At 46.4% G+C, this 14,407-nt stretch overlaps 1 protein-coding gene across 1 annotated transcript in view; it reads right to left on the reverse strand.

Annotated features, from left to right (window-relative positions):
* The window catches only part of ADCY2 (adenylate cyclase 2), a 388,875-nt gene that overhangs the window by 354,704 nt on the left and 19,764 nt on the right, over window positions 1–14,407 (reverse strand). The window contains exon 2 of the mRNA XM_045863676.1: window positions 13,549–13,746. Coding sequence (XP_045719632.1) covers window positions 13,549–13,746 — 198 coding nt within the window. The remainder of the gene's footprint in view (window positions 1–13,548; window positions 13,747–14,407) is intronic.

A 14,407-nucleotide genomic window follows, 5' to 3' on the forward strand; every position in this document is an offset into this window, starting at 1 on the left:
TTTTCATACTTGGTATTTAAAAGTAAGTGTTTACACTTGGGAGCATCTCTTAATTCAAAACACAGAAATGCTCCTTAGCAACATGTGGCTCGAGTCTACCATAATGGACAGTGTGCATGTGCGCACCCCCGCCCCCCCCACACACAGTAACTCGATGTCTTATTTTCTAGTCTGCATGTCTTTTACTGCTTCCTCTCGCCATCTGCACCAGCTAGGGTGTCTGTATAAGGCTGAGGAGACATGGCAGGAGTGATCATCCTGACTTTACTCTGGATCACAGGGGGACAGCGTTCAGTCTTTCACTATCAGGAACCATGCTACACTTTTTCACAATTGTCTTGAATCAGTTTGAGGTGGTTCCTTTCTATTCCTAGACTGCTGAGTGACACTCCATGAATAGGTGTCGAATTGTGTCAAATGCCTCCTCTGTATCTCCAGAAATGAGAGTAGAGTGTTTACTGAAATGATCTGTTAATGTGAGGAATCACACCAATTGATTTTTTAATGTTAAACCAACTTTGAATTCTTGAGATAAACTCCATTTGGTCATGCTGTATTTTACATATAAAATATATGAATATATATAGTATATATTTTATTTTCTTTTTCATGATAGTTTTGGTCTTAGTTTTCTTTCCTTGTAGGCCTTTGGTTTGGGTATGAGTAATGGCAGCCTCATGATATGAGTTGGGGAATGTTCCCTCTTCAATTTTGTGGAAGAATTTGTGTAGTATTGGGATTATTTTTTCCTAAAATTTTGGTAAGAACTCACCAGGAGAGACATCTGAACCCGAATTTTTTTTTTGTGGGAAGATATTTAACTACATATTCAAATTACTTTACACATATAGGGCTATTCAGGTTATCTATCCCTTCTTAAAGGAACTGTTAGTTTGCTTTTCAAGGAATTTTTCCATTTCATCTAGACTGTGGGATTTATTGGCAAAAAGCTGTTCATAACATTTCTTTAGCTTTTAAAGACTGGAACCTATAGTGACTATCCCTCTCATATTCCTAAAATTGGAAATTTCATCTTATTTCATGATTTCTGATCAGTCTACTTAGAGTTTTATCAATTTTATTGACCATCTCAAAGAACCAGTTTAGTCTCATTGATTTTTCTCTATTGTGTTTCTGTTTACAACTTCATTGTTTTCTGCTCCTTTGTTTAATTTCTTTTCTTCTAATTTGCACTACCTCTTCTAGTTTCTGAAGGTGGAAGCCTAAGTGACTGATTTGAGCCCTTCACCTTTTGTTGTATAAATGATCAATAAGTTCCCTCCAAGCACCATTTAGGGTGCATCCCCCAAGTTGTGAGGCATCACATTTTCATTTCATTCAGTTCAACATACTTTCTGATCCCCCTTGTAATTTCTTCTTGGACTCATGGGCTATTTAGAAATGTGTTGTTTAGTTTGCAATTACTGACTGATTTTCCAAATTTCTTTGTGTTACTGATTTCTATGGAAGTCCATTAGGGTCGAAGGACATACTTTGTATGATAGTAACCCTTTCACACTCGAGGGGACTTTTACAGTCAAGAATATGTTCTATCTCGAAAAATGTTCCATATGTGTTCAAAGGAATATGAAAGCTCTGTGTTGTTCGGTGGGGTATTCTATAAACACCAATCAGATCAACCTGTTTGGTAGTACTTTCAAAATCTCCTGTATCTTTGTTGACTTTCTTTCTTATTGTCCCTTCAGTTTGGAAGAGTGGTGCAAACTTTGAGTAAGACTGTGGATTTTCACGTCACCTATTTTGAATCTCCTATGAGGTGCACAAGCATTTGAAACTGCTAGGTCGTGATGAACAGATTCTCTTTACATCAGGAAATGTTCCTCTGTCACTGGCACCTTACTCTTCCAGGCCCTGTGCCAAGAATCATTCCAACTGCTCTTTCCTGAAGGTTCTTTCTTGGACACTGTAGGTTCCTTCCACTGTATGGGCTAATTGGTGCTTAGGTGGAGACTTCACAGGACCATCTACAAGTCTCCAGAGCTTGCTCCTCTCTCTCTCTCTCTCTCTGTAGCTCTCTCATCTCTCCTCTTTGGTTTCCTGTCCTGAGAATTCCAATGTCTTTACCTTCCTAAACTCTGAACTCTTCCTAAACTTTCTTCAGCTTCATGAAACTGCTGAGCTTTGTTCGGATTCTGCCTCCCTGTCAGGGCCTGGAGGTGCTCTTGAGGAAGGAAGCTGGGGCAATCATAGGACCCCTCCCCCTTTTGTTTCCCTTCCTATGAAGGTCACTTCCCTGTAGTATCCCTTAGCCAGGGTCTCAAAACCATCGTTTCATGTATTTTGTCACAGTTTTCAGTTGTTTAAGGTGGGAGGGTAAACTGAGTCTCTATTACTTCATCGGCGTTTAGAACCGGACATTTGAAATGCCATCCTCTTTTGAGTAGAATTATCACACGGATGATTTTAAAAGTATGCTTATTAATCTCAGCTCTGAATTTATGAGACAGCAAAATTGCTAAAACCAGCTTACAACAAAATAAATGTAACACAATCTATACTCAGAGAGAGTGGTATATATTAACAGAACCTCAAGAACGAAAGCTGCTCTTTAAAACAAAAGCTGAATTTAAACAAGCAGATGAAAGCAGTCATCAATCATGTGTGGTGGAGCTGAAACATTTCTTTAGCAAAAAAGATTCCACCTTCAGCTTAGGATGGTTTTCTCTTCTGGGTTTTTGGGGTTTTCCCCCCAGCAGTGACAAGCAACCCTTTCGAGATCTCTCCTAATTTCTCCCATCTTCTCTTCTCACTGATTTCCTCGGAGGTGTGGACCACTCCCCACACCGGAAGGATGCTCATGTCCCACCAGCATCATCCCCTCCCTGAAGCAAAGCTGGGGGGCAGGAACAGCAAGCAGCCTCACAGCGCCATCAACATACTACCAGCACTTGGAACTCCAAGCCTTCAAAACGGGGACCACCTTGCAGCTCCCCCAGCCCCGGGTGCTAGGGCACACAACTGGGCAGCCACACAGGATGCGTGCTTAGAAGGCACTGCAGCGGGTCTAATGCCCTGGTGAGACTGTGCTGAAATTCGTAACACACTTTGAACCAGGGGCCCCGCATTTGCATTTTGCACAGGGCCCACATACCATGTAGCAGCTGTGAGCGCAGACGAGGTAATGTGTGTTTTATGTCCACCATGAGCAAGTAGAAATAAGACCCACAGCTCCTCTCAATCTCAGTTCCCTCGCACTTCGTATGGGTTAAATCGTGTGCCCACACCAAATAAATAAATAAATAGGGAGAGAAAGAGAGAAGAAAAAAAAAGACAGTTATGTTGAAGTCCTGACCCCAGTACCCCAGAACGTGGGCTTATTTGGAAACAGGGTGACTGCAGGTGTAATTAGTGAAGACGAGGTCATATAAGAGTAGGCTGGCCCCCAGGATGACTGACGTCCCTACAGGGAAACAACCGTGTGCTGACAGACAGACCCAGGGGGAACACCACGTGAGGACAGAGCTGAGGCTGCTTATGTAGCTGCAATCCGAGGGATGCCCATGACTGCCAGCCCACCACGAGAAGCTGGCAAGACGCAAGGAAGGATTCTCCTCTGACGTCAGAGCGAGCACGGCCCTGCCACACCTTGATTTTGGACCTGTGGCCTCTAGAACTAGAGGGCAATACAACTGTACAGTTGCAAGCCACTCAATTTGTGGCACTTGGTTCTGGCAGCCCCGAGACACTGATACGGCACTGAACTCTGCAAATGGCCCCAAGCTGCACGTTCACCCAGGGGCCGAAGTCAGCTCACCCTTCTTGGGGAGCGTCTTCTCTCCTAAAGCACTCTGGAGCACTCCCGGTGCCATCCCTGCACGTGCCCTCAAGCTTTACAGCAGCCACGAGGAGCCACGACTCCCAAGTGCATCTTGGAGGGTGACAGCCAGTCCTGGCAGCTGTGGGTCTCATCAGGGGGTCCGAGCACACCCCACGAGCAGAAAGAAATGACCTTTTCTGCAGTGGTGAAGCTGAGATGCAGAAATTATTATAAACTCCATTCTGAGGCCATAAAGTCTAAAAAGTAAATGATGTGAATCTCTGGAAAATGTTTTATTCTTGCTATCATCCCCAGCAGGGAACACAAACCTCTGGACTAAAATACTTAGAAGGAAGACTCCAATTGGCCAGAGCAGGGCTTAAAAGCATTAAATAGACCATCTTTAGACAGAACTGGACCCCTCCTCCTCCCCCCTGCCCTCCCCACCACTCTCCCTGCTCCTCACTCAGCACCTTATCAACCCTTCCCAGCGACTGGTACTCTGCCTGCCCCTCTGCGTCCAGCACTGGGTGCCGAGCAGGGGGTTAGACACAGACATGTAAAGCCCCAGCCTGGAGCTGGTGACACACTGGACAAGACCTACAGGAGTCCATCAGAACCTGGAGCACCTGAAAACACTTAAGTCCATTCTACAAATAAGAAAATTACATTCAGAAGATACACACACACACACACACACACACACACACAAAGCACTGCAAACAAAGAATGAAAGGAAAAATCTCATGGTAATGATATAAAATACAGTATTCACCTGTTCTCCCCAATTATTTGTTTACCCTGAATCTACAAATTTATTGTAGAGTCTCCTCCCTGCAAACTTCTTATTTGATTTGGGGGTATATGCCTCACTCCTTTCCTTGAGTTGGGTGAGGATGGGATTAGTGGCTGCTGAAAAAAGGAAATCTGAAATACTAAATGCTGGGGAAGCTAAGGGAGGTGTTGCTTAGCAACTCTTAATAGGAAATCATTTAAACTCTGGATTTATTTTTTCCTGAGAACTTGCTGCTCCAGCCTGGAGTCTAGAATCCACTCCCCTTCATGCTGGCAGCTCCCTGGCAAACACGCCTGGGCGTGCACGGCCCCCACCTGACGGTGACAGGTTGTATTATTCACCGGTTCCCACGTTTCTTTGGATATAACAACTGCGTCCCACTCGATTACAAGCACAAAGTAGCTGGAGTTCCATTACAAACACAACCTTTCATGAAGTCATTCACAAACACTGAATGCGGTAAGCTCTCACTCAGCCAAAGCGTCTCCATTTAAGCCGAGGCAATAACAGATGTTTTGGAAGTCCACAGAACATTCTTCCTCCCTTGTAAAATTCTAGCTCTTTCACGAAAACACGACAAATTCCAGATGGCAGTCATGATTTCTTTCCACTTCACGTTGACTTCTCCAGGTGGTGCTTCCCGATGCCCTGAGCTGCACACATAGCACCAGCATCCTCGTGATGGTGCCCCCCCCACCCCGCCCCTTCCGGAGCATGAGAGCCATCCTACACAGACTTCAAATAAGATCACAAACAGAACCCAGAGCCAGAGCAGCTCGGGGAGAAGCTGTACCAAGCTAGACTGGACTCTGAGCCCTGAGCTGTCATCCTGGCAAATGCCCTCCCAGGGCCCTTGGAGTCTGATGGGTTTTTCCTATAGGGAAGAAAGAGCCTCTTTACAGGTATTTAGGAGCTAAGAACCGACCAGATGAGAAAACCAGCAGAAAGAAGTGAAATTACAAGGAATCTAGAAGGAAGCGATGTTAACCTCAGCATAAAAGCAATCATTAATTCCCAAACAATAATACTAACTCATATATGTACATGGACATTTATTTCTTGAGTCAAGTATGTCCCATTTCTCTTGTTGATTCATCTGATGAATGAAACATACATTCCCCTCAACTGGGAATATCTGCTAACAATTTGAAACAATTTTACGGCATCTCTAAGTACCAGCTCCCTCTCCGTGAAGTTTTTCCAAATAACATCTAACCCAAAAGGGGTTCAGATAGAACAATTCAGAATTCCCGAATATGTCCCTTCCTCATCACAATAATCTGTCGTTTGCCAAGGCAGGACAGGAAACACCCCACATCCTCAATGATAAGGAGCACAGGGTGATGATGCATGGTGATCACGGTGCCAGAAAGCTACATTCAGATTCTGTCTTCCTAGCTCTGTGACTTTGGGAAGGTGGCTTAACCTCTCTGGGTTTTCATTTTCTCACCTGCAAACTACAAGTAATAATGGTACTTACTTCAGAGGGTGGTAGAGATCAAATAAGTTATGGATAAAGTCATTGAATACTGCCTGGCATGGGGAAGAAGAAGTGTTTTCTATCACTATGATGGTGGAGGAGGCAAGCAGACAGGCAGGGTACGTGTATGCGCATTCAGTGTCTCCACAGGTCTCTGCAGTGTGATCTCCACATCTGTGACCCTGGCTGCACGCTGGGAACGGAGCCCTGAACAAACACGTTTCCAAGACCACTCAGTCTGTAAAATGTATACTGATGTGGGTGTGGGGTGGCGGAGATATTCCAGAAGTGCAAAGAGAGAATGGCGGTGCGTGCTTTATTTCCAGACAAGAGTTTAATTAAGATGCCCATCTTCGGGATCCAGGACCGTGCTCCTTAAAGAAAACCACAGGAGGAGAAAGACAGGAGGAGGCAGAGAGATTGTTCTGGAAACCCCAGCAGACTGGTCTATTCGGGCAAGGTTGGGGCTCTGGCTGGGGAAGCCCAGGGAGGGTCGCAGTGGGTTCTCAGCACACGGCACAGTCACTATGACGGTTCCCTCACTCCGGCTGGGAACTAACAGTAGGGAGAATACAGACATGCCACCTCCACGCGAAACCACCAGAAATGTGCAGGATCTCAAAATAACTACACTTCAGGCTGGGTCCAGCTGCGATGCACTTCCTTAAAATTCACATTTTGTCAGTACATATTCTGCCATTAAAATAACAATAATACATCGTTTGAAAAACACTGATTTTTTGCTGCTAAAGGAGATAATTATTGGCATTACTTTTTAGTTCTTCTCAGAATTAAAACCTTTTTCATAGTGAGTGTATAATGCCCTCCGAGAAGCCTCCCTGGTGCACAGAAGCTTAGAGAAGGGAGCCTTGAATCCTGAGGCTCAATCTCCCTGAGCTGGATTTCTCTTTCCGTTCACATGCTACTCGGCTCTCCCGATGGTAAAGAAATTTCTTTAGCAGCATTCTAAGGGACTGAGCTGAAGGAAAAGCAAACCAATTCTCACAGCCTATAAGGAGCTGTTCTTTCCTTTCATTTTTCCTGCTTTTAATTAAAAAAAAAAAAAAAAGATGTTTGCACACTGATGTCCTACTTTTGAAAACAAACATGCGGGCACATGCTGAATGTCTGGTGTCCTTTTAGGCAATGCGGTCAAGGAGCTGTCTTCTTCCTGGAGCGAACTGCTAGCCTTTCAAGTTGGCGGTAATTTAACAAATCTATACAATAACTTCAGCAAGGTCTCCCTGCCAAGGCTCAAATGGGGTTGTCAGGAATGGAAGCATTCACTTAACTCTATTCAATGAGCTGTTAGGATGAGGGAAGCAGAAAACGGGAGACAAATGCAAATACGACTCTGCTGTCTTGTCCTCACTTGGCCAAGCCAGCATCTGTCTGCCTAGATGCCAGCCATGTGGGGGACCGCCCTCCTGCCACCTTTTCAACGGTATTCCCATCCCAGAGGGAGGGTCCTAAGTCAGGGCTATCAGCGCAGCTGATGAAATGCATTCCTTCTTGCCAGAAATTCATTAACTAAAACATCATCTAAAAGCTCGGGCTTCCCAAGTAAATCAAAGCATTACGAAAACGCATCCGGCAAAACTTCCTCGATGTCACTAACGCAGGAGCCCAAAAGAAGCACTTCCGTTACTCAGACAGGCAGAGGCATACCCAGCTGCCCTGATGTACGAACGTGAGTTCATGATGCTCTTTGTGTACGTGGCCATGTGTGCAATCGTCAGGTTATCTTCTCTTCGTGTTCGTATGAATTTATTCCAACAGGATATTCACACACCGGAATGCATCCAATTCCCGATAGACGCTGGTTTCAAAGAGCATCAAAACCTCCAGGGCATACATTTAATTCCAAGGTGGACTTGCAGTTTAAGTGTCAGTCGACATCAAGAGCAGCTACGGGAACCTCAGACAGCAGACACCCGAGCACCAGGCCACGCAAGACGGACGTGGCTTCTTGCAATCCACACAGGGAACGGGGTGTCTTCCCGTGAAATCAGAGCTGTCATGAGTGGAACCGTGTCCCTCAAGAAGGGTATGTTCGAGTCTTACCCTCCACCCCGTACCTGTGAATATGATCGTATTTGGAAACAGGGTCTCTGCAGTTCTCATCAACTGAGGATGAGGTCATCACGAGAAGACCTAAGTCCAGTACGATGGGTGTCCTGACAAGAAGGGACCAACAGACAAGAATGGAGTGTGACTGGAACAGTGTGTCTATAAGCCCAGGAATGCCAAGGACTGCCAGAAACCACACATGGCTGAAGGAGGCAGGAAGGCTCCTCCCCTAGAACCTGCAGAGGGAGAAGAATGGCTTTGCCCATACTTCCATGTCAGACTTCTGGCCCCAGCGCTGGGAGACACTCTCTGTGAATCTCGCTAAGCCTCTTCCTCTGGGCCTGACCTCTCACTGCTCTCAGGACAGCAGTGGCCCCTGTCCCAGAGGCTCTGGGACAGGGGCCACTGCTATGCTGTGAGAACTGCATGGGCATGTGCCAAACACGGAATGATACACCTTGTACTCATGGCCACTGGTTTCTTAAAAAATATAAAATAAAAATGATCCCACTTCAGGTAGTCAGCTATGACAGATGTTGGCGGGGATGCAGAGAAAGGGGAACCCTCCTACACTGTTGGTGGGAATGCAAGCTGGTGCAGCCACTCTGGAAAACAGTATGGAGGTTCCTCAGAAAGTTGCAAATAGAGCTACCCTATAACCTTGCAATCGCACTACTGGGTATTTACCCCAAAGATACAAATTTAGGGATCCGAAGGGGTATGTGCCACCCCGATGTTTATAGCAGCAATGTCCACAATAGCCAAACTGTGAAAAGAGCCAAGATGTCCATCAACAGATGAATGGATAAAGAGGATGTGGTCCATATATACAATGGAATATTATTCAGCCTTCAGAAAGGAATGAGAGCTTGCCATTTGCAACAACGTGGATGGAACTGGAGGGTGTTATGCTGAGCGAAATAAGTCAATCAGAGAAAGACATGTATCATATGACCTCACTGATATGAGGAATTCTTAATCTCAGGAAACAAACTGAGGGTTGCTGGAGTGGGGGGTGGGGTGGGAGGGATGGGGTGACTGGGTGATAGACACTGGGGACGGTATGTGCTATGGTGAGCGCTGTGAATTGTGCAAGACTGTTGAATCTCAGATCTGTACCTCTGAAACAAATAATACATTATATGTTAAAAAAAGAAGAAGAAGAAGAAGACAGCAGGAGGGGAGGAATGAAGGGGGGGAATCAGAGGGGGAGATGAACCATGAGAGACTATGGACTCTGAGAAACAAACTGAGGGTTCTAGAGGGGAGGGGGGTGGGAGGATGGGTTAGCCTGGTGGTGGGTATTGAGGAGGGCACGTTCTGCATGGAGCCCTGGGTGTTATGCACAAACAATGAATCATGGAACACTTCATCTAAAACTAATGATGTAATGCATGGTGATTAACATAATAAAAAAAAAAGATCCCACTTACTTCCCCTAACAGAACAAGAAAACAAATACCTTCTATAAGCCTCTACAAATATTCAGTTCAACACTGCTTAAGCATTTTTGAACCACTTAGGAAAGTAAGATGGAAAACAGCAGCATTGTGCTCCTTGCCTACCATTTAATCAACAGGAAAGAGCCCGGCGAAGGGCGTGCTGGCAAACCAGCCAAGTCAGAGGCGCGCCCACAGGTCCCCTGTCTCAGACACAGGCGCCCCCGCAAAGCAGGGGGGCCACAGACCGTGCGACGTACCGCCGACTTCACTGGGGGTTGCTGGGACCATCAAGAACATACCGTTCTGAAGTCCTCCCCACCCAGAAGGCAGCTGCGTGGAGCAACCGTCCGCGGGCGGGGGGCCGGCGGTACAGGGTGGAAGGGGACGTGGAGAGGGGCCTGATCCGGTGGAAGTCAACGTCAAAGACGGCGGGCAGGAGGGCACACCGCCCCAGGCCTCCTCTTCTCCCTTCTGCTCGACGCCCCATGACACCGTCCACGCCACGCTGCCAACCCTCCCTGGGTGCCTGCCACCCTTCTGCGCGCCCGGACTTCCTCAGGCCACATGCTGATCAGGCCAGACAACCTGCGGCACAACTCGCCTTTCTCGGGTTCACTGAAAGGCACCCTGAGGCACAGCACTGGGCCACACGAGGGCTTCTCAGGCCTGGCGCGAGCTGGGCCAGCTACCCCGCCAGCCACGCCAACAGGGCCGAGGCTCTGCACACTAGGTCTGCCCAGGCCGTGGCGGCACGGGGAAGGCAGCCCGAACCCGGGGGTTACGTGGGGAGCAGGAGCTGAGAATGTCCCGACTCAAGAGGAGCTTGGAAACAAGGGCGTCAAAGCACACAAAAATAACCAACCCTGAGACATTTGACCAACAAACTCGACACCCGGGAGAGATCAATCCTGAGGCAACGGGAAGTAAGAGGACTCTGAAATAAGTACGTTTAAGACACTCCAGGAGATTTTTAAAAAGCAGGTGGAGAGCAGCAGTAAAACCAAAAGGAATGTCAAAAAACCAAAAGGTAAAAACAGAACAAGTGGATACAAAAAAGAAAAGGAAGGAAGGAAGGAAGGAAGGAAGGAAGGAAGGAAGGAAGGAGGGAAAGAAAGAAAGGAAGGAAGGAAGGAAGGAAGGAAGGAAGGAAGAAAGAAAGAAAGAAAGAAAGAAAGAAAGAAAGAAAGAAAGAAAGAAAGAAAGAAAGAAAGAAAGAAAGAAAGAAAGAAGGAAAGGAAGGAAGGAAGGAAGGAAGGAAGGAAGGAAGGAAGGAAGGAAGGAAGAAAGAAAGAAAGAAAGAAAGAAAGAAAGAAAGAAAGAAAGAAAGAAGGAAAGAAAGGAAAGAAAGGAAAGAAAGGAAAGAAAGGAAAGAAAGGAAAGAAAGGAAGAAAGAAAGAAAATCCAGCAACCGATCTGGAGATGAAGAACTATAGCCTCGCATTAATGACAACACGGAGCGAGCCTGCTCTTGGCAGAGGGCTCGAAGACACGAAGAGCCAAGACAGGCACGACCCTCCCCCCCCACCCCCCGCCCCGGGAGCTTACGTCCTCGAAGGGGATAGTCAGTCATCATAGGTGCTACAGAAAACCTGCAGCAGGGAGAGGGGTGTCGTCAGATGGGGGGCACCTGGAGGTCGGGGAAGGCTGCCCTGACAAGGTCTACAAAGGTACACGGAGCCACACAACCCATGGGAGAAGAACGTTCCAGACAGGTGGGGGGTCCTTATCCTCATAAATTGGTTCTACTGAAATTGTAATAATAAAAACAAAGCAAACATTACGGGTGAAGTTACAGATGCTGCAGTTATGTTGGAAACGGGACTGAGGCCACTTGCATCCCATGATTCTGCATGACAAGTCCTGGCTGATACAATTAGAAAATACAATACATGCAAACAGAGTGAATTAAGGACTGGAAAGGGAGAAAAACATTTTCTTAAATTATCTTAAGATGATAATACTGTCTATATAGATAAGCTGAGACCCTCAGATAGACTAACAGAGCTAATAAGAATTCACCAAGATTGCTGAATACAGATTAATATAAAAAACAACAGTATTCTTATGCATCAATGCTAACCAAATAGAAAAGGTAATTAGAAAAAAAATCCTTTTCATAAAACAAAAAAAAGTGTTAGGTACCTAAGAACAAGTCTAAGTAAAATCACTACCAATTTTATGAAGGAAAAAAAAAAAGTCTTCAGACATAAAAGAAAACCGTAATTATTGGACGGACATACCACATCATTCCATGGAAAGGCTCAATACAATATGATAGCAAATCTCTGGATGTTTTTTATAGTATCCTCTTATTATTTCCTACACGCTTCATATCATTCAAAGCAAAAACTAAGAAATTCCATATAATTTAAATCCAGATCTCAACTGGAGTTTTCACTGAACATTACAAACTGATTCTGTAATTGATACGGGAAAGCAAGCTCAGAGAATTCGGAACAAAAGGAAAACAGAAGAACAAAGAAAGGATCCTTGCCCTTCCAGACAGTAAGGCCTCTTGAAAAGCCATATCATTAACCAAGGGGGCGCTGGTACACACACAGGCCCTGGGGGGGCCGCTGTCGGCCGGTGCCCCGTTTCTGTCCCACGTGCGCCGGCTGAAGGAGGGAGGGATGGCGTGTGCCCTGGAAGGCGGCGGGGTGAGGCCAGAGCGTGGTGTGTGGACAGAGGGGAGCTGGGGCCAGGAAGGAGCTGGGATCCTGGGGTGCATACCCAGCCCTGCCAGGGGCCTGAAGGGGACCATGATGGGGACACTGGCCGGGGAGCCTCCCTGACCAGGGGAGCCTCTTCACGGAGCTGCAGGAAAGGACAGGGCCACCACCGCCTCTTCTGTCCACAATAACAGTGTCCTTCAGAGCCAGAGAGACCAAGAGGAGTTCACCTAGTCCAGGCTCTCCCTTTGCAAGGGAAACTGAGGCCAAAACGGGATGATGGCTTGGCTGAGGCCACGAGACCACTTCCTAACAGAACCCGCTGGAAACCTCCCCTTTGGGCTCACCCAGGGCTCTCTCCAACTATGGCCTACCAGCAATGCTCTCCTCCTTGACCGGGCACTTGAGCCCTTCTGTGCACGGCCATCTTGAATCTCTCTTCTCCTCTGGCCTCTCCAGCAATTCCCCCTCACTGGTCTTGGTCTCCTAATGTCTTCTCCTCTCTCCACTTCTGGCTCCTGGTCCTCTCCTACTCACCCCTCGCTCTAGAGTCCCCACCAACTCTGTGACAGCCCACGCAGTGCCCAGTGCACTCTCTTCCTGGATGGCTACAGAACCCCGTGGCTTTGATTAGGAGCTTGAAGCTAGGCAACTTGTATATCATACCTATAGCCCAACCCTGCACCCTAGGCAACCCAGGGCTTACTTGGGCAGTCCAGAGCATGCACCCACATGGCAGCACACAGAGGGGAGTCCTAGAGAGCTAACATCCTCCAGGTGTAGTGATTTCCTAAGCCAAGAGCCTCCCAGGGTCAACATGGAGAACCATGGGTTCCCAACAGGTGCATGAAACCATCCTATTGATATGACAGAATCAGGTTGATATAAAATCAGTGTCACAGAAGTCTGTGTGTAAGGAGGAACATCTAGTAACTGACAGAGTCCAAGGCAACAACCAGTGTTTGAGAGTTACAGGTAAGGCTCCGATCCCAGAGGGATCCTGGCATAATAGAGAACTCAGGGACCAGGAGAGCATGCAGCCAAATGCAATATGAGGAGTATATCCAGACCCAGCCATCTCAACCAAGTGACAAGGTGAGACTAGGCCCACGCCCTGGCGGCTGGCAGGTCTGAGAAGTCCAAATGGGCGTCGGTCGAGTGACTTCACCCACAGGGCACCGCTAACACGGCTAGTTTAAAAGACCTTCTCAGCCACAGGTCTCCTGTTTCCGGTTTAGGGCCAGGTTTGCGGAACCAAGTATGTCATCAATCAAGTGCATAAAGAAAACACAAAAAATGTTTGAACACCTTACCTGGTCCCAGGGGGAGACGGTGCCTCCAAAGCACATGAACAGGTACCCCATGGCCACGAGACATATCCATATCACCAAGGAGAAAAGGCGGAGCAGCTTCTTAAACACGGACTCGATGCAGACGAGGATGAATATCGCAAAGAAAATCGCCAGGGCTGTCGGGACCGTTATTAAAAATGCCACGTGGTCTTCAACTTCCTAAGAGGTGGAAAAATACGGCAAAGGCACAATTTAGCAACCCAGTGATACCCATGGTTCATGTCCTCAAATGCCATCAACATTAATCAACGTCAAGTAGATCGAGTTGTAAAAAATTATTCCAGAAGTAGGAGAGTTTGAACGTCTGAAAATTTAAATTTCCCATTAAATCACTACGTTTCTCTATAGAAATAACCCAGTATTGTATATTTAAATTATGCAAAACAGCTACACCATCAAATTTAGATTTTCCCTGATAAATGGAGAAATGGATTTTATTCAAAAGTGAATGTAAGAATATTTACTATAAGGATAAAAATAAGACAAGCAACTTCACTGCCTGAATCAGAGGATCAGAAATGCCCTTGCCTTAGAAAATTAAGTCTTCCAAATGGATTTGAAATGTTTTATTTAAAAATCTAAAAATGGTCTGAGCCTCCCAAGGGATGAGCTTTTATTTTAATGCATGGCAATTAATGTTTTAACGGGATCACATATTAAGAGAAAAGGGTCAGAAAATACTAATTACAGAAGCAAGAGAGCAGGAAACACTTGCAAGAACGTGCCATTTGGCTGGTTTACTTCCCCACTTCTCTGGAGCTCCAGTGGCAAAAAGAAAATGAGCATCTAGTATTAGCCTCCCTGATGCATTTTTTGAGGT

The sequence above is a fragment of the Mirounga angustirostris genome, unplaced genomic scaffold (assembly GCF_029215605.1).
Source record: "Mirounga angustirostris isolate CCGP_5_RB_7025 unplaced genomic scaffold, mMirAng1.0.hap1 SCAF_7, whole genome shotgun sequence".
In the NCBI taxonomy this organism is placed as follows: domain Eukaryota; kingdom Metazoa; phylum Chordata; class Mammalia; order Carnivora; family Phocidae; genus Mirounga; species Mirounga angustirostris.